This window comes from Eucyclogobius newberryi, unplaced genomic scaffold (assembly GCF_026437365.1).
Source record: "Eucyclogobius newberryi isolate DKJ021-1_F unplaced genomic scaffold, fEucNew1.0.hap1 SCAF_17, whole genome shotgun sequence".
In the NCBI taxonomy this organism is placed as follows: domain Eukaryota; kingdom Metazoa; phylum Chordata; class Actinopteri; order Gobiiformes; family Gobiidae; genus Eucyclogobius; species Eucyclogobius newberryi.
The window spans coordinates 26,708,024-26,732,278 of NW_027315801.1; the positions used below are offsets into that span (position 1 = coordinate 26,708,024).

Genomic DNA, 24,255 nt, shown 5'->3' on the forward strand with positions numbered 1-24,255 from the left:
GCACATTAAATCCAATAAGTTTCTGTAATGCTTTATATTGTGTTTTATTGTAATTTAGGAGATAATTTCAACTAATTTAATTACTCAATAATTAGGAGATAATTTTTAGAATAAAATAGACCTTTGAGACTAGATTTACCACTGGGGGTCATACTTGAGACAGTTGAGGCAGGACACTACCTGCTGCTGGAAGATTTGACATCTATAATTACAAACTGAATCTTAATGATGTCAGACTGTTCCTGTGGTTCAAGCTGTAAATAGACCATCTTACCACAATAATAAAAATAAAAGGGATATATTAAATGTAAATTTATGCTAAAATTCCCTTTTGCCAATGTGAGGTTTGGTTACTAATGAAAGAACCTTATATAACGCAGTACATGGTGTACACAATGTTCTAGATAATCATGTAAATTAGTACTGCCCAGTCTGTGGTCAACTACACATGACCTACATACAAACTAGAGCAGAACAATTGAACCCAGCAGAGGGCTCTCCTTTTTGGAATTACTTACTGTTACGGCCCCTGGCCTGCAGTTCCTCTCTTGTTTTTGTGTGTGTGTTAAAAACTGGGTTTCTCCTCCATGTAAAATGGCTGTGAAGTTCTTCTGTGGTTGGAGCACTGTTTATGGTTGTATTCTCCTCTGGCCCTCTGATTGGTGAGGCACCTCTGCATCTGGCCAATCCTTCCCTTCCCTATTTAAAGACACTCCACATCTGTTCAGGGCAACCAGCAGTTTGCTATTCTGTCTGTCTCTTGTACTTTATCAAGCACTCGGTCCTGTTATCTAAATTACAACTTTATTTTACCCTTTTAACATAGTGTTTTTGTTACTTTTCCAATCCCTTACCGAGCTGGGTTGTAACCTTATATATTTGGCTTCTAGTCATAATAACTTAACACCAGTGTTACTAAGGACATGGGATGCTGGGGCATTAGCCATTTGCTAATTTTCCATGATCATTGTTTAATCTGCTTCTCCATTTCACATTTCACAATTGAATTAGTTCTCGAACCTTTAACACCAAATAACACCTAAGTAATGATTTGGCGTTCTGAGTACCACCAGATCTAAACCAGGTTTATATTGTAACGTGTATTCCAGGGCTAAACATGGTCTAAAAATAGACTGCCTCATTGTTAGTTCTTACCAAGAAATTATTCAAAAGGAGGACCAAAAATAAACAGTTAGACTGTGACCAAGGACAAATGCTCGCCAAGTCAAACCAACCATGGAGAAAGATCAAGCATTTGGTGCCACACATGGGTCTTGTGTTAATATTACAGTAGTATCTGGTCTGCATTAAGACAATTCATCCAGCTTAAAGAGGTTATGTTGTATTTAGCCCTATAATCTCCATGCAAAAGGATAAGGGCACTGTGGAAGTCAAATGATGTGAAGCACTTTTTTTTAGTAATGCCTCTTAAAGCTGATAAAATGTGGAAAAAGTAGTGCAATGGAAGACAATACTTCTCTCAAAGTTAACCTAAAATGCTACTAAAATGTTGTTAAAGTAACCAGTATGTAGTATGAGTAGTATTTTTCACTGACGCTTTGTAATTTCACAGTACAAGTACAATTTTGGCTGCAGAACATTTACATGGCATCAGTGCCTTTTCCACCTCGGGTCTTTGCACACACCATGAGAATTATTTTTTAGCAAGGTTGACTAAACAGCACAAGGAAGTAACCTAAAACCTTGTTATACAATGAACAATAAATAAATAAAGCTAGTGAACAAAATTCTGCATTCAATTGTGTGTGTAGTGGGTTAAAAATACACAATTTAAATATACAATTTATAGACAGTGTTATTGGGGAACTGTTTAATAACATTTAGAGAGAACACTCCACACTCCAACACTCTCAATACTCTATTTGCATCCACCTTGGTTCAACAGACATTAAATCAAAGTAGTTGTACACTTGTCATACAGCTGGTTTCTACCACATAGCATTAGTGTTGTGCAACAGCGTTAGAGGTGTGGAACACAAGACTATCAGATCACCATTGCAAGACAGGATCAGTGCCTTGGAAGAAATGTAAATAAATGCACCAGTTCCTAAAGCCGTCTAGGACATTTGCACAGTATGCGTTAAAATATCTTGCCATAAGACAACACCCACCGTTTCCATGTACCTGCATGGTACATTCATAAAGCAGACTCATATCAACCACAGTAAACAATGTTGACATGTCTAATCCTCTATCCAGTAACAGTGTAACTACTGTCAGTGCATATTAATGATACTGCTGCCATTTAAAACATAGCAAATCAAACCGTGTTAAAGAAGGAGCCCTCCTACGTTGTGCAGATATGGTAAGGAGGACATTATTTTAGTAAAGAGGATGCATTGTGGGAGTTCATGACCGAAGAAGCACAGCAGCAGTCAGGGTGGTTACAGCCACAACAGCCACCGGTCCCCAGATCATCCAGTGTGTCTGAAAAAAGGAATACATGCTACATTTCAAAACACTGACTTGCATAAAAATAATGCAAGTTTGGCCCATTTAAGATCAATGTCGTACCCATAGATTACAAGCGTAGCTCAATGAATTATAACGATGTGGAAACATTTTCCGTAAAAAAGGTTCTTTGCATGAATTACTGATGCAAACCCATTATTAATCCAGGCTACTCTGACGTGTAACCCCTTGTGACTGGATTTTGTCATCTTATTTTATTAAATGAATATTATTTTCCACAAATCTCTAATTCATGAGATACACATGAGCAAATTAGAGCAACATTTAATAAGCACATTCACAGAAGAATTATTATTAAGCATGAGCCGTCAAACGAGACAAACACCAGATGGAAAAACGTCTTATTAAGAAAAAGTTAGATACTCAAGGCATTTGTTTACATTCGTTAATCTAGAGATTTTTAGGAGTTAAGGTAAGGCTGATTTGGTCATGCAATGATTAAGACAACACTGGAGAAATGTATTAGACCAACTTCACAAGGGGTCACATGTACCTTACTACCACAGTGCGCCAAAGCACCAGTGCAGCAAAGCCAGGACAAGGCCGATGGCTATGGCTTGAATGGGCAGCAATAGAGAAGTCTATAGAAGGGAAGGGACATTATACAAATGAAACTAGACATCTTAGTAATCCTTGGCTTTAGCCTCTTTTCTTATATGTAAACATTTCATAGACCGAAAGTCCAGTCCGACAGAAACTGTTTGACTCAAATCAGTGAAACTTTAAAACTATTTAAACTTGAGATGTACACAGCACATACACTTTGTAATGTTAAAACAGACACTCTGGAAACACACAAGGTAGTTAGATAAATAGTGAATCCCACAATGATTCACATACTAATAATCATGTACAATGTGAAATATAAAACATGGCTCATGCTCTTGAAAATTAAAAGCCGTAATTGGTGACAGACAATACTAGCATAGCTTTTAAAATGTTTACTCCAAGAGTCTGCTGACTCTGCATGCGAGTGAGTACTAACCTTTGAGCCCTTCTCCTGTATTTCTTTCATACTCTCCTTGCACTGATTTAGTTCTTCAGTCAGCAGCTGATTTTGTTGTTCGGTCTTCTCACACTTCTCTTTAATGTCAGATAAATCTCCCAGGGCATTATCGCTCTGTAAATGCAAAGCAATGAGTTTATCAACTTATTTAGTAATGTTGTGTCAAAATTGTAATATCCAAGGAGAAAAGGTGGATCTTAAAATGTTCTCATTTGTTCATTTTAAATTTTTCATTCATCATTTTTTATGAAATAATATGAAATTCCCATACAATCATAATCATGCATCAAACATGTCCCAACTGACCTAAATTTAGTTAAGTCAAGGTTAAAGTACACTTTGTCTCCGGTAGTGAAACGTGTCCTCTGCATTTGACCGCTGGGACGACCCGTCAGCAGCAATGGTTGCCGCAGCAAAGCGCACAAGGCCAATCTCCAGATTTTAAGCTTGGATTGGTCGGGCTGTAGCTGGAGGATTTCATCTATGGTGCATGTTTTGAGTTGATGGGAGAAACTGGAGGAAATCCTCCCCAGACACGGGAGAAACATGCAAACTCTGCACAGAAAGTCCCTGACAGGCCAAGTCAGCTAATGGCCACTATTTACTAACATAATAATAACACTAGTTACTAACATAATGCCCCAATAATACTAATATTTAAGGTTTTGCCAAATATATATATCAATAATGAATGATTTGCTTGTTTGTTTCTTTTTTGTTGCATGTACTATGTAAATAGGGTTTTTTATAAAGAGGGGTAAAAAGAGGTTTTTTATAAGTTATCTGTTTTTTATTATTTACTTCTGTACCTACTTTTGTGTTGCACTGGAAAAACACTGGAATTACCCCATCTTATCTTATCTTATCTTAAATATGTGTATATGGTACCTCATTCTGCAGAGTGTTACTTCGGGTGTTTGCCTCGTCCAGTTGTGCTTGGAGCTTGGCACTCTCTTCTTGATGGTCGAGCTCTAGAGATGACAGTTTTTCTTCCAGGTCCTGCTTTGATTTTTCAAGGTTTTTCAGGCTGTTTGTCAGCTCATTATTCTTGGCACGTGAACTACAACAAAGAGAAAGTATGAGGGCTGGTCATTCGCGGTTGCTGGTTCATTGAGAAGGCATCAGACCTAAAATAATAGCACACGTAAAATCTACACAAAACTTTAAAAAGTATGTCTTGTTTTGTCCAATGCGGAGTACATTTAAAAAAAAGATAATTCCTGTCTTGAACTTGTGGCCCACATTAGACAATGAACTACATAACAAAAACATGCACCGACAAGAGACAAATTATACATGTATTTTCATTTGATGAACAGGTTTCTACATTTCCCAAAGGGTTTTGTAGTTTTTCCTTTTCAAGAAGGAGGATGCTGGGACATTATCCATTTGCTAACTTCCAATTAATTCATTTTAATTTGTTTCTCTCTGTCTCCGAGGCAACTGCTGTTGTGACTTTGGGTCTCACAAAAATAAATTCAATTGAAAATTTAATTGAACGGTGAATACAAAGTTCTTCAACTGTGTCATGCCCTCTTTGCCGGTTACCTTTAGTTTAGTATTTATACTTGTGTTATGTCAACCGTTAATGCAAAAGATTCTGCTCGTTTCTCGACTTTACACCCACAACACTGACATTGCACAATAAACTAACCTGGCCAAATCTTTTTCCAGCTGCTGTTGTTTCTGTATCGCAGCCTCTTTCTCAGATCTCAGGTTTGAACAGTCACTCTGCAGGCTGCTCTTCTCCTTCTGGTGATTCTTGATCAGATTGTCCTTCTCTCCCTTCAGTGCAGCACACTCACTCTGTATTGTGGACCTTTCTTTCTGGTGCTTCATCCCGGTCTCTTGTTTGTCAGAGCGCAGGGTGGCACACTCCTTCTGAAGATTATTACACTCCAACTGCACAGACTGTAGCTCATTGGCTGGAAACAAACATATTTTTGAATAAACATGTTCAGGTATAAAATTATGACAACCTGCCCAAAACTGCTCCTCCAAAAACTGCATATGTGTGCTTTGAAATAAATATTTAACACCTGTCTGTGAACATAATGTTACGCTTCATCAGTAACTGCATATCTTAATTATTAATGTCTGTAGTTTTTTTTAATTTTGTATTAGTTCTAAACCTGCTTAACAGCATATTTTCAAATAAAATGTTTACTTACCTTGTATTTCTGCAGTCTTTTGCCACTGCTTACTCTGCTGCTGAAGATCACGTTGCAGGTTTTCCATCTCTCTTTCATATTTTGTCGCTGTCTGATGCCATTTGTCCAGGTCTTTGGAGACAACTGCCCGCTCAGCTTCAGCCTCATCCAGGGCTCGTTTCAGGGACTTCACCTCCTCTTTGGACTTCTGGAGTTCGTCCTGAGAACTGGAGGAACCTTTGAGCTGCTCTCTGAGACTGCCCACCTCCTCATGAAGCTGCTGAAGTTGGCCTATTTACATCATAGCCATCTTATTGTTATCCTTTATTATAGAATCAAGAAGAAATCATCGCACACAGAACAGAGGATTACCTTGAAGGACCTGAATTTGTTTGGCAGAATCTTCAGACTGTTGTTTTTTCTCTTTCCTTTCTTTTTCAAGAGAAGCTAGAAATACACAAAAATGCTCGTGGTAAGCCAATTGTGATGATCATAATTTAATTCAATAACTTTGGTGAATATTCACTATTTAATAAAAATCAACACTGTGATGGTGGTACATAGTATTTTCTTTCTCCTTTTGTCACAAGATACCCTGGTATCCTGAGTTAAGATTTAATTTCATTTTCCTCGTCTTAGAAATGGTTTCAATAATCTTCTGTAATTGAATTAGGATTACATAATTATATTAGAGTAAACTGTTCTATTACTTTGTGTGCTTTGATGTATTATGCAAGGTTCAAGAGATTATTTCTTATTTACCTTGTAGCTCCATGTTTTTGAGTTTTTCCGTGTTTGCCATTTCCTGAGCTTCACGCAGTTCATCATTTACTCGTTGAATCATTTTCTCCGAGTCACCTGAGGACACCAGGTTTGTCCTGGTTTGGTCATCTGAAAAGTACATAAAAGGACCCTGAACATAAGTAAAATAGAAAAAAATAACAAATAACAAACATTTCAAGAGGTAAAATGAAGGTAAAAATAATTTATACTAGTTCCAAATCTACAACATGATTTCTCAAAAGATTGACACAACCCTATTACAGAGACTAATTGCTTTCCATAATTAGATTTGGGGATTGTCAGGCATCTTATTATAGAGCACACTGGTTTTTAGGTGTCTAAACGCAAAGTATCACTCAAGAAAAGAATTGAATAATGTGTGATACAAGTCCAGCATTTCAAAGCACCTCTTAATGTGGTGGGTGAACCTTTCCTCAGTCCCATAATGTCCTAAAGGAACTACATTGGGCCTAACAAATCTTTGCTAACAAAGATTAAACGGGGACAAAATACTGATGACAAAACATACAGAACTGAGCCTCAGAAGGATCAGTGATAACAGTCATACAGACCATCCCACGATCTAAATAAGTCCATCACTTTAAACAATAAGTAAACAAATGCGGTTGTCAGGGGTTTGTTGGGGTTTGTTGTGTTTTGTGGACACAGATACAAGGCCGGAAAATAGCAAACAGTCTCCACTGAATAGACCTCTTAATCTCCATCAGCTATGAAAAGACATGACCTCATAATAGAGCAACATTTGGTCGGGATTTAAAGAGTCCAAGCAGAAACGCACGGGGAACTCAGATTGGAAACTGTACAAATAGTTTCAGAGTTTTTTATAGCTCCAAAACATCCAAGTTATGTGTTGCAATGTGGAAAATTCGCATACGATATACATATACAGCAACACGCTATGTCATCCATTATAGTCGGTCAACCATCCGACAGAAACATAATATAGCTTTTCTTCTGTGTAGATGTAGCGCCCGTTTACTCATTTCGATGGTTAATATAATATCACTTTTTTAGTTGCATCTAAAGAATGCCAAAATCCCCACAATGAATCATCTGCGCTTTTTACATTTTTGATTCCAACTTTGCAGAGGATGTTGTCCTGTTGATTTGATTAGACTTCCAGCCCGAGGTGGGGCAGATATAAGTCAAGTGTGAAGTTGCTGGGATGAAACTCAAAAGCACCTACAAATCTGAGGCCATGGAGCTCAACCACTAAACGAGTGTGGCTTGTCCAGGTTGGTGGGGAGCTTGTGCCTTAAGTGGAGGAGTACAGAATCTCAAAGTCTTCTTCACTGGTGAGCAAAAGACCTAGCATCTGGACAAGTGGATCTTTATGGCCCCTGAAGTTATGCAGTTGTAGTATTAGTCAAAGATGGAGCAGAGTTGAAAGTCAAATCACTCAAATTACCAGTAAATCTACATTTCTATATTCACCCATCTTTCTCAACCATCAACCACTTGGCAGAGTCTGTGTACCATCGGCCTGAGAGTAACCTTAGTTAGAGAACCACCGCCATAGAGATTAAACAGAGCGCTTGCTGCAGTCTCTGCCTGGTCCACATGACCACTCAGACAAAGGAGGGAGGATTGTTAGCGTTTCTGTGCATATTTATGAGGTAGGGTCAGAATGTAAGTGGGCCTTCTCTCAAAACTGATGATACATTGTGCAAATAGGGAAAGTCAGGCATTTCAGTATGACTGAAAGGAGAGCAGGGAATTATACTGCCAGATTTGTAGCCTATTTGTGCATGACGCTGCCTCAAGCGGAAAGTTATGTAGGGAAAATGATCTTATTTTAGAAATGTGCTAGGGGCATCAGTCAGTGTGGACTCCTTTCTTCACAGAATGTGTCTTTCCCATTAAATACTATTAACACTTGTCTTTAAAGGAAAGCCATTTCAGGTTTGACACAGTTCTGCTTTGTGCTGCTCACATCATGTGCAGCGGAGCATTAGGCAATCAATTTACCATAAAACATCGAGCAAAACACCAATGTTATATTCCAGTTTGATTGACTTGTGTGAAGACTCTGTGACTTTGTTCAATCTTTCAGCTCTCATTAGGCATGGGCGACTGAAACTTTGCCTTGTAACCAAGACGGGCACACCCTGGTGTCTGTCACGATCACTATGCATTTGTATAAACTTGATTTAAACAAAATTATGTCATCTCTCATACATCCAGGAGTGGTCCGTGGTAGAAAAGGTTTCAAAGGCAGTCATTTTTTTAAAAGTTATCTTCATTTCAAGCGTTGCTCTCCTCATCACTTTTGCATAAAAGCAAAAAGCCTGCATTACAAAAATGAATGGGCTCTGGTTGCTTAGATGCTGTTGGTGTGAGCGTAACGTAAATAAGAATTACAGCAAGAAAGGATGTAACATGAAGTAACTTGTATGATAGGCAGTCGATCTGGTTTGTTTGTCCCAGAAAAGAGAAAAACATGAATAAATATAAGGTGGTTTTCAGACTGATCCCTAATCAGCTGCTCAACATAGAGAAAACATCATCAGATTCTACTTTGTGATTATGTCATACTCGCAGATGGGTGGCAAGAGCCAGTTTTCAACAATAACATTGTCAGTTTTTCACCTGGACAATGTTTTGATAACATTGTACTTTTTAACATATAGTGGCTTGACCTCATTATATAACCATTCTGCATAATAATAGACATTTTAGCTGCCCCAATCTCTATTAAATGTATGACTATAGAATGATATGATGGCACCTGAAACCCAGCAATATCAGTAGATAACGTAATAATGATAGATATGATGTCATGTCACCGCAGCGGCATCTAAAATAAGCAGCTGAACCTGTATTTTTAGGCCCTGAAACATGTTGAGACAATGACTCATGATTTATTTTTTTCTTCTTATCACTTCTATAACCAAATGTGCTCTATGAGGTGGGAATTACCAACAAGAGAATGCACATTAGGCCTTTGTCCATCTACCACTGCGTCTGACCACACCACAAAGATACTAAATATACAGCTGGGTTACCTTTGATCAGCGTCACATTATTTAAGGGGTCATTAAGGTCTTTACCATCCATGATGAGTACTGAAAAGAACAGAAGAAATAAAAACATCAAATAAATTGCATGTGTTAGAATTGAACCAGATACTGATGCTGGATGCTATAGTTCAATATTGTAAACGAAGACCTAAATGTAGATATCCATCATAATATTTGATCAAAAGCCTTCTTGTGTTAATTTAGCATGAAGCAACATTGCAATTGATCAAATCTATAAAGAGATTTTTACCTTAAATGAGGATGACGCTTGAGTACTCTGTGTTCCCTGTGTACAGCAGCCCCTGACATGAACAACTCTCCTCCAACTCTCAGATTTTTTCAAACGTGATACGGATCACACCAAGGGCCAAGGGGAGTCACACTGTTACTATAAAACAGAAATGCACAAGTATGCATGCAGTTAGAAGGCCAGAAGAGACAGCAGACAAGTAATGGTTGAATTATAAAGAAAAAATCTTATAAGTGGGCAAAACAAAAAGATAAATGCAGAACAAAAATATGTCAAGTGAAATGAGCGTCCCTATTGAGTGGTACAGTCTGACGGGCCCACCACAGTAGGTCACGGATCATCTCGGAAGCTGCAGCTGCACACGGACACAGAGGGGTTTTGTGCATTGTTGTGAGAACTGACGATGGAAACGCAAGCAAGAAACAATAACAAGGAAAGGAAACTACAAGAATTATAAGAGAATGTTAAGTGCTTTGACAGGAAGGTCAAAAGCATTTTGTTGTAGCAAATTGAATGTTTTCAACAAGACAGTATGCTCCCATCAATACTAGACACATCTTCCCTTTTTATTGACGGTTAACGGAAGACGTGAAAGAACATTTGTCTCCTCCCCTTATACACATAGGGTTTATGCATGTTTTCATTGTGTGAATGAAAAATAAGATAATCCTTAAATAGGTACTTTAAAGTCCAGAGCAATAACCTTTCTCTGATATGGGGGTGTAATGTCTATTTTTTGGAATTCAAATTTCACAAACTTGACAAATTTATATATACCCAGATATGAGGTAAACATGCCATAATCAATAGAAATACGGACTAAGAATATGAGAGAGACAAGCAATGGTTTGGGTCTTAAGAGGTGTCACTGTGTAATTTGATGGGACAGATGTACACTAATCTAAAAAAGAAAAGATCAAATAGCCAATTCTGAGAGTTTTTCAGGATTAGAGCTGGGAGACAACAGCTCATAACATAACATAACATAATATTCTTTATCATACACAGGTAATATTTGATTACTTATAACGCACAATGTTGTCATACATTTGACATATTGTTTCATATTTGACCTTGAAATGTGTACAGTACAGTACAGTACATGTTTCCTCTTTATGTATGTTAAATAGCGTATGGTCAGGCCAGTTAGGAACAGAAATAAAAACCTACAGTTTCCCAACTACGCTGCCTAAGAGCAACTATGCTGGGGAAAGTATGAAAGCTTGAGCACTATCCTCTACTTCGTTCAACTCTCCCTGTCAACAATATTTAATCTTTAAATAATAAACCCCAAAGGGTTTTGTAGTTTTCCCTTGCTGAGAAGAAGAATCTGAGGACAAGGGATGCTGGGACATTATCCATTTGCTAATTTCCTGTGAACATTGTTTAATCTGCCACTCTATTTCACTGTCACCTTTTGAGGCAACTGCTGTTTTGGCATTGCAAAAATAAATTTAATTGAAGGTATTATCTAAAATAGTTGTTTGACTGAAGTTCTTGTTATGGCATATTTTGTGCATAGAATTTTATAATTTCGTCTCTTGACAATTTGTTGCATGTCCTTCCTCAGTCTCATCCCACATGTCATGATGTTGGCTACCATCCTGTCAAATAAAGCCTACGGGCCAAAAATTCCTTTAAAAAATGAAAATAAATGAATTTTTGAAAGATTTCCAAATTAGAATTCTGAATTTCCCAAAACACCCACTTATGGAATGGCAACAAATTACATGTTCTTAGTTTAGACTCTGTATTAAATGAATAGAGGCCTATACCCGTTTTGTTTACCTTTTTATGCTGCACATAATTCTTTTAACTTTTAGCTGGAAACAGCATTGTCCAATCTGCACCCAAAGATGTATATAATTTTTACATGTAATCAACTAGCTTTTAAATAGTGTCTGGAATTGTGAGCACTGAAACAAAACAAGTTATTTATGAACTCCGAAATGATGAAAAAGGAGTAGCCTACCGTTGCCATAGCAATGCTTCGCTCGATTGATGTTGTGTAGGCCTGACAATTTACAACAGTTGTGATGTCAGGATTTAGTACCATAAGAGCCAAGATTTTAGAACGACCCTCCATTACTCATTCACTGGCCAAGTCTTCAATTGTCTTTTCTGCTTTTATGAGCATGTGTCTCACAAATCAAAGGTCTTCACCGACCAATCAGTGCAATAAACTTTTTTCTTAGGTTTATTGACCTGGTCTGGTCAATCATAGTTTAAAATAGTTAGTGTTTTGGGTACGTGGCAATAGCTTTTCTATGAAGAGTGATATGTTAAAGTTTTTTATAAGATGTCTGTTCTTTATCATTTACTTCTGTACCTACTTTGTGTTGCAACACTAGAATTTCCCCATTGCGGGACAAATAAAGGTTTATCATATCTTATTTATCGAGTAGGATCAGGATGTGGTTTGATTTGACCAGCTACTGCAGGATATATAGTGGGCCAGCTGTGGTAAACAAATGTGGACCGCATGAGTGCCGCACGTGGCATGTGGGCCTCAACTGGACCACAACAATTTCGCTCTCTGTGATGGAGAATTCAACGGGCTAACGCTGACTGGGAAAAAAAAAAAAGAGTTTTAATTGACATCCGCCATTAAGTCTAATTGCGCCTCAGCTGTTGTTTTATTTGCATCATTAGCAGTGACCTGAAGCAAACTTTCCAGGTACAAGCGCCTCAGCTGCACCGCTTCTTCTGTCAGCGGAATAACCCACTCAACACTCAAATTGCCACTCAAATATTTGCCTAGAAACACGATCAGTCTACACAATGAACGCGTATTGTGATCAGCACGAAAGACTCGCCACGTGCACACACTCACCAGCGCGTGTACAGTATTATAACAGATCCACGGTGTGTACACGTTTAAATGTTTCGAGCTCGGTTTTCTGCCGGACAAAACCTGGAGTCACGAGTCTATAAATAGGCTGCGGCGCTGGGCTGAACTCCGCTCAGTCCTGACGGGGGAAGTGTCGCCTCAACATGTGGGTGTGCCCGGTGTGCGCTGTATTTACCCCGGGCTTAGACCACAAGTGATGCTTAAGGACCTGAGCGCGGCTCCCTCACGGCAGCAGGCGTTGGACTGCCGCTGCGCCTCGTCTTCGTCCGAACGGAACACGTCTCGTCCGGCTTCGCGATGGCCTCGTTCGTGTCTGCGTGGATCTGGAAGGAGCGGTTCTGGTTCCCCGAGAACGTAACGTGGGCGGACCTGGAGCATCCGCCACCTGGTGTAGAGTATCCTCAGGCGGGACACTTGCTATGCGCGTTACCGCTGGCCGTGGGGGTATTCTTACTCCGGCTGATGTTTGAGAGGTAATGTGGAGTATGTGTGGTTTCTCTTATAGCGTGTGTTGACTCGATTTAAGCTGCAATTCACAGCAAAGTTCACGTTTTGTTGGCTTAAAATAAAAATGAATGAATAAATCACAACTCCTTGATTGATATTGTGCAAAGGTGTGTGTGGTGTATTTACTCAAGCATATCTAGATGAAGTGAGTCAATTTATAATCAAAATGTACTGCTTGAAGTAGTTTTCAGTCAGGCTTTTTCCCACTTGACTAAACTTTTATAGTTTACTCTTAAGTAAAAGTTTTGGGTGTTCTTCCCACTGCGAGTAAGTCTACAACTGACAAAAGCTTTTTTTATTAGTATTAAATCATTTGTGAATATTTGTGTTTCTTTCAGATGAGTATGTACATGTATTATCCAATGTTTTGTCCTTCCAATTATATTGACTTAAAATTACAAACCAGATGTTGCATAGATTCAGTTACTTGAGTTGTAGTTTCTCAAAATACTTTTTAATTGTACTTTAACTTTATTCGACCACAAATTTGTACTTCTACATGTGAAGAAATGTAACAATATTCTGCTTAGTAAATTAACGCACCTCTAGTATTGTGATAACGCAGATTAGTAATACAGATTTATGGAGGTAGAACATATGGCCTAATGTTATTTAAGAACATCTAAAGGACATTAATGTTGAGAGGAAAGTAAAACAAATCAAGGCAAACTGACAAATCAGAGCAACCTTACAAATAAAAGTACTCTTAATAGCTCTAGAGCAGGTTAACGTATTCCATTGTATTAAGATTTTTGCATAGTGACTAAACTTGTTCTAGCCTATAAAGCCTTCAGCACTCGCAGCCTAACCAGTGCTGTTTGTCAAACTTGTTTCTTCAACTCTCACCGTAAAGGCAGAGTATGTTAATGGGACTAGGTTTACTTGGTGTCATTTGAAGTCATTCATATTTTATTCCAGATGAATTCCTTGTAAGAGTCAATAATTTTGACCAAAAGCCCGTGACACCTTAATTTGGTCAGTGAAGCCGCCTGTCTTCACAAGTCACTATATGCTGCATTTGGGTGCTACATTCCCCAAGAGCCCTGCACTTTAGCACTGCTGGCCCGAACCGTAGCTTATATACCTACTCCACTTGTCAAGAAGATGACCTCATTGATATAATCCAAACTTTACAATCAATAAAGAGGTAGTAAATTGGATAACATGGGGGGATAGAGTTTTGTTTCATAGTTCAAGACGCTCTCTTGTTGTTCAGCACAGCACACCACACCATGCAGTCATTTTCAAAATTCCACAACTTTAAAGCATTTCATTACAAAGTGTATAACTCGACAGCGCAGGACTCAAAAAGGTCACAAATTGAAGGAGGTACTATTAAATCACAATGCAATGAACAAGGAAGTTTTATGGTCGGCTAAATGTTCACACCAGTATATGAACGGCATGAAATGGACTGGAGATTTAAATATACCAGGACATGATGCAAAAAATCATTTTAGATGTGCCAGTTGAAAATCCCAAATTTCAACTGTTCTAAAATGGATGCATTGAAATGTAATCTGTGTACAAAGTGCAACACAGCAGATATATTTAATTATAAACATTCCAATAATAGTCCAATGCATTATGAAAGTACACATGCACACAGTTTGAGTGTTAGGGATGTATAAAGTTGCAAATGCAGTATTTTTATGGTAATATAGCTTAAAGAAAAAGAAAGGTCTGTGTTAGTGCCTGGTGTATTTTTTAAGGGAGTAATATTTTGAGATACAAACCAAACACTTTAATTTAATAATGTGGCCTAAAGGGTTTTATGCCGCAATCTTTTTTTTTTCACTTCCAAGACTTCAAACCTGACTGGGCAGATGAGCATGTTTTGTGAGTCTTTAATCTAGTGAGGCACTCTTGTCTTCCTGTCATGTAAAGGGATTGTTCCCCAATAGATGGAGCATTTACCCCGGGACTACAAAAAACGGGCACAAGCTCTTAGTGTTTACTCTTTGGGTTAGACCTTATCTGGGGGTCATTTAAGTTAATTTAAGATAGTACTTGGAGAACCTATACTTACTGAACCGGTTGTTTGCGTGTGGGGGAAACGCTTGAGAATGATAGAAAGATTTTTTCCATTCTAAGCACATGAATAAAATGCTTGTCTTCACCAGATATGCTGCCGGTAGAGGTTCCTGTAGCCTACACGTTCCTAATACTACACTGCTCTGTCTCCGGCCCCTTGCCCCGCCCTGCTCCCTCCTCTCTTCTGTTTTGTGTATTCAGGCTAGTGGCCAAACCCTGTGCCAACATGCTTCATTTACAGACCGGGGTGCGTCGGCAGGTCCAGCTCAATGCCCTGCTAGAGAAGGTCTACCGGTCCAAAATGGTATGACACATACACGTGTGCACACACCCTTAGATTGAGCAGTCACCATTTTTGATTAGGTTTAGTTTTTCATGCAAATAATGACTTTCAATATTAATTTTACAGACGGAAATGAGTCAGAATTTGAATCAATGCCATAAAACACAAAAAAATATGAATTGGTGTTGGATTGACTGTGTACTGGTGCCTTGATTAAAAAGACCCAAGCTGATCATTTACAATTTGATATGATAGGACTTTGATTTGTATCAAATGTGTGTACTACACAAACTCTAATTCAAGTATTGTATTGGATAAAAGTAAAATGATGTAATAATGATGTGAAAGCATTATTTAGTCACTTTGACAGGTTCCTTCCACTGTTTTTGAAACGCTTTAAAAGGTTTACTTGGAGAATACTGTTCATGCCTTTATGTCTTTATACAGAGTCCAAACCACAGCCATTTGGAGGAACTGTCCAAACAGTTGAACTGGGATGTACGCAGAGTGCAGAGATGGTTTCGAGTTCGGAGAGACCAAGACCGACCAACAACTGAAACTAAATTTTGTGAGAGCATGTAGGTAGACGGAAACAAACAAATTAAACTAATGCAAATGATGTGATGGAAGTACATTTATGACACTACCTTGGCAAACGATGGCAACTTGAGCTTGGGTGCCATTAATTACCATATATTAAGGACACAGAGTAAATAAGTGTTGCATTCATCAAATGAAAAAACAAGTTGGTTTTAGCTGTAAAATCTCAGAACTTCCTTTCTGATTAAAATTCCAGCACACGATACAATTAGCTTTTAAGTTTTTTATTGTGGCCCAGGGCTTTGAGAAATGTTGGTTTAACTAGAAGAAAATTGGTTAACAGTGAATATCCTCCTTAAATGCTTTTTAGATATAGATTAGACTTGATTAGACTGTAATTATCCTTAGACGTGATGTGATATACAGTTGAATATTTGTTCTGCTCTCATTCCAGGTGGCGATTCACATTTTATACTGGAGTATTTATTTATTCGGTCAACTACATGTGGGATGTAAGTCATTAATTTTCAAGAGCGTATGCATATTAAAGAAACAATTCAATTAACACAATATCTCCTCTTTTAGTCACCATGGCTTTGGAACACAAGGCAATGCTGGATTAATTACCCATTCCAGGTAAATATTTACTTGCAACATTAAAATACATAAGCTGATTCATTCATTTGTCTGGTTAATACTTGTTAGAACAGTTTGATCTTGGGTTACTTTTGATTTTGTTGTCATTTTAGGAATACACTGGAAGATAAATGTATGAATTCTATGTTCTTGTGTCCCTTTCACAACAGCCAATGCTTCACAGCCAATACATCCACTATGTAGCCGAATTTGCCTTCTACTGGTCTCTGATGTTTTCTCAGTTCATCGACATTAAGCGAAAGGTAAGTCGCCTGAATCTCGCACTTACTTCATCGTTCTCTGCGCATTCAATCACTTCCATTTACCATCCATATCTATCATTTCATGTCTGACAGGATTTCCTAATCATGTTCATCCACCATCTTGCCACCCTCCTTCTCATCACATTCTCTTATGGCAACAACATGCTCAGAGCTGGGGCATTAGTGATGTGTGTGCACGATGCATCTGACATTTTCCTCGAGGTAAAACAAGGGAACAAGCGGTAGAAAATGACAAAAAAAATGAATGATCTGTACGTGAAAGTAGTTCAATGAATATTGATGGAATACCAACGCCGGATAAAGTATACTCGTGTTTTGGATGAGGTTGCCGGGCGACCTCTAACCCCCCAGAACCATCTAGATGATAAAAATGCTATTTCCAAAATGAAAAGGCATCCTCCTGTTAGACGGATTCAAAAAAAGAAAAAACACGTCTGATGCGTTTATACTTTAAACATTGCTACACACCGTTTGTTATTGTATTAAATATACTGTGTTTTTCCCTCAAGGCTGCTAAACTAGCCAACTACGCCAAATACCAGAAGCTGTGCGATTCCCTGTTTGTGCTGTTCACCCTGGTGTTTTTCGTCACACGGCTCATCATCCTGCCTTTCTGGTGAGACGTGATACTGTTCAAACCGGTTAGACATAACACAATGCTTTGACTTCCTGTTCCCAATTCAACACATCATTTGAACCACTTTTGATTGATAACTAAATCATTCATCAGGCTTTTTTTTTGGATACGCGCTTTCCACACAAAGAAAAGGCAAACACAATTAAATGACTACTGCGGATTACGCACGAGTCTCCGGTTTAAAGCTGCTTTGGGCCAGTGACTCTCATTCAAATCCTTACCCATCCTTCCTGTCATGCACACTATGAGGAGAAATGTTCTCCTGCTGCCCAACCTAACAACGATTTTACCTGCCAATGGTTAAATTACCACAGGCATTTTGTGCCGTTTGTGTACAATAAAAGCCATAGGAGCGTTATACCTGTTGAACCTGTAATTGCATTCACAGGGTAATTCGAAGTGTGCTGCTCGAGAGTTGGGAAATCATGGGTCCATACCAGGCGTGGTGGGTACTTAATGGCCTGCTGCTGGTCCTGCAAGTCCTTCACGTATACTGGTTTTATCTCATCACTTGCATCGCTGTCAAATCTATATTCAAAGGAAAGGTCTGTATGAGGAGGTTTTTTATTATTTTCTTTTAGTTTTCTATTCTCATCACTTGCATATTCTGTGCGTTGCAGGTAGCCAAAGATGACAGAAGTGATATTGAGAGCAGCTCAGAGGAAGAAATCAACTCCAACTGCAGCAAAAAATCCATATAAATACCAATAGACAGGATAACCTTTCACTGACGTTTTGGGACGTGTAGTTGATTTGACTGTGTGATAGATGTGGTTTGTAGATTTACAATAAATTTATATTCATTATGAACGGATGTGGTATTTTTATGTCAAGTTGAGGCCTCTTAATAGTTAATGTTTTATTATGAAGCCAATGTCTGAGTACTTTTGGCCCTACGTTTTCTAATGAACTTTAAATAACCTTAAATATTTTGTCTTATCTTTATTGCTAAATAAATCAGCCCTGTGAAATTCGTCTAAGCCCCATAGTTACAGAGATGAGTCCAGAGAAAGAAGGGAGAGTCATTGTTTTATAATAAAATTGCATGCTTTGTATAAAAAGTCAGATTGTTAATCCAGATACAGTACAAGACATTCTGGTACATACAAATATTTACAAGTTTTACATCACATGCACTGAAACGTACATAGAAATTTACATTTAAACTTTTTTTTTTTTTTTAAAGATACAAAAAATAAGTCATCAAACTACTGCATTTAGTATCTTATTTTTTTACATGTTTCAAAAATGTCAAACATTTCATCACCGAAATCATTGTACTTCACACTGAAAGGGAAAAGAAAAGCATAATTTGTCATTCGATGTGGTTTAGCACTTGTGTGACTGAAAGTACTTACTTCATTTCTTCCATGTTGGGACTGTCTTGCATGACTTTGATTAGAGCTGGAACAGACACGTTGGTGATTGAGTTATTATGGACTTCAAGTTTCTTTAGTGTCTTTGAAGATTTTATGGCGGCGCACATGTCTTCAACACAAGCGTCTGTCAAATCAGTCATTTCCACACTACAAGAGAGACATTGTTAGTTAAAGGGTTGCACAATATTAACTTTACGCTTTAAATGTTTGTGAGGGAGATGTGGTCCTGAAAGCGTCCGGAAATATTGCATCCATGGTTGAATTTTTAGAAGCCAGGATTAATCGAGGCCAAATTGTGACGAGACAACAAGGTGGGTATGGCACACGTGTCCGCACTTGTGTCCCAATAAACATGAAATTCAAAGTCTAAGGTAGGGTAGACTTGTGGTGTGTTGTTTGAGCCCAGTTTAGTTCAGATGTACTTTTGGTTTGGTCTTGGTATAGTCCTGGTTTAGTCCCAGTCACAATTTGAATGAGGTGTGAACACATTCATAGCCTAGACCAGGATCAAAATTAAAAATCTGAACTAAAATGGAACTTAACCTCCTCTGAAATGTAAATATTATCTAGTTTCAAACAGTGAAATAACTGAAGTCACTGACGGACAATACATTTTTGAATCAAACTGCTATAAGTAGTATATGCTATGAATAATGTGACAGTTTTTAATGTTATTATGGACCATTTAATCACCTATATTAAATACTCACTCTAATTCCTCCAGCACACAGGAGGGATGTTTTAAAGCCCCCCAGAGATGGTGGACTCCTTGATCTCCCACTTTATTCAGACCGACAGACAAGCACTTGAGCGGAGGAGAGCCCCTCTTCAACAAAGCAGCCAGTTCGACGAAAACCACTTCTGTTAAGTCACATCGCACTAAACTGGACAACGCAAAGGCCAATTCTAACATCTGTTAAAGATGGCACCTGCCGTGATTAGAAAAGTCAACAGAGACTATCAGACGTACCCAAGTTTTTCAATGAGGCAGCCAGGTGTTTTGAGGGCATTGCAAAGCATCAGCGCCCCCTCTTGGCCAAATTCATTCACTGCCAAATCCATTTCACGCAAAGGACAATACTTGGACATCAAAGCCTCCATCAGAGCGGGACAGCAGGCTTCAGTCAGCTCACAGTCAGAAAGGCTGTGCAAAGACACGTCTCTTCATATAAATACCAGCAATTTACAACCGCAAAAAAAACTAAGGGTGTAGATGAACTGTCTACCTGAGAGACTGCAGTTTGCACAAGGGATGCTGAAGGCCTTTAGCGAGCGCTTGAACTCCCGTATCTCCAACTTCATTCCTGGACAGGTTGACTTTTAGAAGCTTCGAGTGACCAGAACTCAACACTGTCGACAGGTGCTTCATCGACGCTGCAGTCAGACGGCAGAGGTGCAACCTTTACTCAACAGATTAAAAAAACAATAAACATAGATCCTGAAACTGATGCAGCCTACGCGGACCACATTTTACAGACATTCTTTGGAGTGTTGGCAATTGTCAATAGAAGCTTATTACAAACTAGTCCAGGGATTTATTATACAGCCCATTTAAGACACTGGGGAAAAGAAACCAGCTTGAAACTAATGAACAAATGTATTCAATATATGCTTGGAATTGGTTTAGTCCTGGGTCTGGATCTCAGTGCCATTCTTATTCATCGTCTGTCGTCAAATGCCAAGAGAAAAGTGTAAGAACCGTTTAACTCTGGAAAGTACCTCGACATAATGCTCTCCTTGCAAAGTTGTATTTTTGAGTCACTTACTGTAGTTCCTGTACTTTGTTGTGTGGACTTCTCAGGGCCTCGCATAGACTTTTTAAACCCTGGTCACCGATGTCATTGCCGAACAGTGACAGCACAGTCAGCTGGGAGGTGTTCGAGGACAAAGCAGGCACCAAATGTTCACACGACGTCTCTGTCAGCTCGCAACTGGAAAGACTTCAGGGAAATGACATCACAACACTACTGTGACATGTTTAGAGTAATGTCACTATATTTTCTATGTATTTCTATGTATTTACACTGTCAAAAGTGTCCCAGGAGCCTTTAAGGTGCACTACGTAATGTTTCTTTTGGAGGGTCCGCTACATGCGCCATGGATATGTTATTGATTTTCCACAGTCTTCCATTAAACTTCTCTATCTCCATGGATACAAGCCAGTGGTGCCACCAGGCCAAGTTACAGGTGAGCTCTGTGGAGAGGCGAACCCACTCACTGTATAAGGATGTTTTGTTTTCGTGCAATAAACACTGTAGTTGAATAAATACAAGATAATAAGATAGAAAAGTTAAATGCTATACTGTGGGACATGTCAGGCAAAACAATAACTGTGGAAACAAGCAGAAAAGTTCCAAAGTGCACCTTTAAGTCAAAATTGTTATGGTCATCTTAACCATAATTCAACAATTTAGTCCCAAACTAGTATTTTTTCAAATGACAAAAATGGTTTCAATAGTGGAATGGACAGAAACATAGTCTATATTTTTACTAATTCCTTGTCATGTTTGTGGATTCAAACTGAATTAAAAAATATGTAAATGTTTTTGCGTGAAAATGATTAAATATCTGTGTTATATATTCACTTACTCAAGTGATTGCAGTTTGCAGTTGCTTAGTCCAGTACACAGACTTTGAAACTGCTCATTATTTAGGCAGCTGTAGGACAGATCCAAGCCCTCGGTGATTCCTTTGTGAAGCGCAGAGGCCAAATGTGTGACAGCACCGTTCTCAAACGAACACTGCTTTAATCTAGAAAGAAAGGGTGATTTTGAAAGCATAACACATGTTCAGAAAAATATGTTGTGATAAATGTTCTATGGCTTAGAGGAGAGGTAACACAAAGGAAAAGACAGGAGGCAGCAGAACTGAAGTTTTGAAGAGTTCATGGAGTGGATGAAAAGAAAAGGTTCATATTCTGCAAATTGTCATAACTTTGGATGGAGGGACTGGGGCCTGTAACTCTAGGAGAGATTTACAGTTTTTGAGAGGAATTATGATCCACAAATGTTGAAACCTTATCATTATTCATTAGGGATTGGCTCTGCAAACTTGCCATATTAATATTATGACTGACAGTTCTTTGGGGAAGTCTTTGGAGTTAAATAAATGCACCACTTTCTGAAGCGACAGCCAAAGAATAATTTCACTTTTGTTAATTTAGGCTGACCGAGAAGACCCTAAACTTTGTGCAAGTTTTGTTTCATGCAGAAACATCTGGTAGTAGCTACAGATATTAACCATAAACCAAGTCAACAAATCTGAAATCTGGATATTAAAAATAGCAAATTTACCATAGAATTAGGACCTGTGCTCAGTTTCAAACAGGAATTCCTGGTTTGAAAGCAACCTATTAGTATTATTACCGGTAAACATCATCAATGAGACTAACAATCCTCGATGTTTTGGACAAAATTAAAAAGATGAAGTGAAAAGGATGCAGGGAGTAGGGTCAGACTTAAGCTGATGACTTGACAGAAGACAGCCAAAAAGGCCTAATATGTGCATTTGAATCAAAACCTACATTAATTCACGTGACACTGCTATTGTAGGAGCCAGGATTTCCGCCATCTCCTCCGTCAAACATGAGGTCCGATATAGATTCAGCTGCTCCATCTCTCCAAGCTGCATCGCCACAAAGTTTAGTGCCACATAGTCCACCAGGCGGAGGTCTCCATAGCTGAGTCCAAGTCTTGCTGAAGGGGTTATAACTTCTTTCACCACATTTTCACTCTGTAGTTGATACAGCAGGTGGAAGCAGCGGCAGTGGTCCTCTTTGTTGAACCCTCTGAGTGTTTTCTCACATCGTTTCATGAGACCGTTTTTGAAATCCAAGATCTTCTCCTGGTTTAACGACCCGAGGAACTCTTCCAGTGATGTCCGATTACCTTGCTCACAAAGACCCGCCATAAACACATCGAGAAAGGTTGTGTGTCGTTTATGCTTCTCCACAAAACTCTCCACAGTTTCCGAAGTTGGATCAACAAAGAAAGAAACGGCTAAAATAAATTCTTGCATCAGCTGTGAATGCCAAGAATAGACAGCGTTGCCTGGCTCACCATCCGCATGTACAAATTCATGAAGGAGGAGGTCAGAAAGAAGCCCAAACGCAACAAGTTTGTCTCTTTGAAAGTTTACCTGGGAGCCTATTGCACAATCAGATGCCAGGTTTCCCAGCGCAATCACTGTGTTTTGCATTGCGTCTTTTTTGTGTGGCGTCTTCTCCATCAAGTGAGACAAAATATGGACAAAAAGTTGAGTGAGGGTGTCGGGAAGCTTGGCCCCAGAATCGAGGAGACAGCTGTAGATGGAGCAAACTGTCCAGCAAAACCGGGGAGACTTCGAGACGTCGTAGAATCCTAAAGTCGTCTCGAAATGCTGCAGGGCGTTCTTGGCCGTCACTGGGTCTGTGAAGAACTTACGGAAGAAAGCATCTCTTTGAGGCTTCAGAAATCCCAGGAGATCTAGGCGGACCCTGGTCACAAAGTCCAGAGTCGGTGTGGTCTTGGTTGTTGCTAAAATGCTGGCCCCTGGAGTTAGAGATCCACAGAGAAGGCTGGTCACTAAACAGGACACAGTGGTGGGCTGGTCTTGGTCAGAGCAGAGATGGACTGACGGGTTTAAATTGTGGGCGCATTTGTCCAAGTCATCAAAAATGAACAAAACCTCTTCAGAGTTTGTAATGGGGCCCGTTTGAGGAAGACGTCGACCCTTTTGCAAAAACGCCTTGAATGAAATGGGATCTTCGAGTGAATTAAGGTCACCACCTCGGAAGTAGAAAACGTGGGTGAATTTCTGAAGTTGTTGGCCCTTTATTCCATTCATAAAAAGCATTTCTAAGGTGGTTGTTTTGCCAGAGCCTTCGTGGCCAGCAACAAACACAGTCCTGGCCTCACACAACGCGGTTTGGATGGCCTCTTCGAGTGAAACTTCCCCCTTATTATTACAACCAGTTAAAACGGGTACGTAAAGGGTTTTATTGATGACGTTGACGGGCAACTCGCCACCAAGAACTGTCGACATGGCGTGGTTTTGGATTGCACTTGATGATAGTTGATTCGTTTTATTTATTCACAACCTGTTGAGAAAAAAACACACACAGAGATAGTATACTAGCGGTGTACTCGGATGTAGGCTACACGTGGTAACAACAACAAGCACCAACAAGTAAAATAATAATAATGACGGCACGATACTTACTTTATAACAAGGTACGAGTAAAACAAGTAAAAAGCCTTGCAGACATATTTCTAGTGGCGATCATAAACTTGCCAAAGCCCAAGGAAAGTCTAGTCTGTATCCATGGTACAGTGTGTTGAATGCAGGGGAAACAGGAAATACACTATGACTAATCCCTGGGCATTGTCTGTCAGGCGAAGGAC

At 39.0% G+C, this 24,255-nt stretch overlaps 3 protein-coding genes across 6 annotated transcripts; 1 reads left to right on the top strand and 2 right to left on the bottom strand.

The window, feature by feature from the left end:
* Nucleotides 1-1,816: 1,816 nt before the first annotated feature.
* Nucleotides 1,817-17,958, bottom strand: slmapb (sarcolemma associated protein b). Of its 2 annotated transcripts, XM_072449722.1 has the most exons (11): nt 17,866-17,958; nt 9,724-9,855; nt 9,459-9,518; nt 6,412-6,540; nt 6,022-6,096; nt 5,671-5,940; nt 5,154-5,424; nt 4,388-4,559; nt 3,479-3,613; nt 2,987-3,074; nt 1,817-2,448 (listed from the first exon to the last, which is right to left on the bottom strand). In XM_072449722.1, the coding sequence occupies exons 3-10, from the start codon at nt 9,508-9,510 to the stop codon at nt 2,991-2,993; spliced, it is 1,188 nt and encodes a 395-aa protein (XP_072305823.1). In that variant the 5' UTR covers nt 9,511-9,518; nt 9,724-9,855; nt 17,866-17,958; the 3' UTR covers nt 1,817-2,448; nt 2,987-2,990. The 2 variants fall into 2 exon arrangements, with proteins under 2 accessions (XP_072305823.1, XP_072305825.1); XM_072449724.1 differs by lacking the exons at nt 2,987-3,074; nt 17,866-17,958 and having other exon boundaries at nt 9,724-9,874.
* On the top strand, nt 12,841-18,305 carry LOC140363259 (ceramide synthase 5-like). Of its 2 annotated transcripts, none has more exons than XM_072449726.1 (10): nt 12,841-13,047; nt 15,317-15,419; nt 15,846-15,976; nt 16,393-16,450; nt 16,524-16,574; nt 16,745-16,837; nt 16,931-17,059; nt 17,368-17,474; nt 17,884-18,044; nt 18,120-18,305. In XM_072449726.1, exons 1-10 carry the CDS (start codon nt 12,872-12,874, stop codon nt 18,194-18,196), a joined length of 1,086 nt encoding a protein of 361 aa, XP_072305827.1. In that variant the 5' UTR covers nt 12,841-12,871; the 3' UTR covers nt 18,197-18,305. The 2 variants fall into 2 exon arrangements, with proteins under 2 accessions (XP_072305827.1, XP_072305826.1); XM_072449725.1 differs by having other exon boundaries at nt 17,884-18,040; nt 18,116-18,305.
* On the bottom strand, nt 18,098-23,936 carry LOC140363255 (NACHT, LRR and PYD domains-containing protein 14). Of its 2 annotated transcripts, none has more exons than XM_072449720.1 (8): nt 22,398-23,936; nt 21,464-21,625; nt 20,641-20,814; nt 20,101-20,274; nt 19,845-20,018; nt 19,585-19,758; nt 18,854-19,021; nt 18,098-18,174 (listed from the first exon to the last, which is right to left on the bottom strand). In XM_072449720.1, the coding sequence occupies exons 1-8, from the start codon at nt 23,894-23,896 to the stop codon at nt 18,165-18,167; spliced, it is 2,535 nt and encodes an 844-aa protein (XP_072305821.1). In that variant the 5' UTR covers nt 23,897-23,936; the 3' UTR covers nt 18,098-18,164. The 2 variants fall into 2 exon arrangements, with proteins under 2 accessions (XP_072305821.1, XP_072305820.1); XM_072449719.1 differs by lacking the exon at nt 18,098-18,174 and adding an exon at nt 18,701-18,782.
* Between the last annotated feature and the right edge of the window lie 319 nt (nt 23,937-24,255).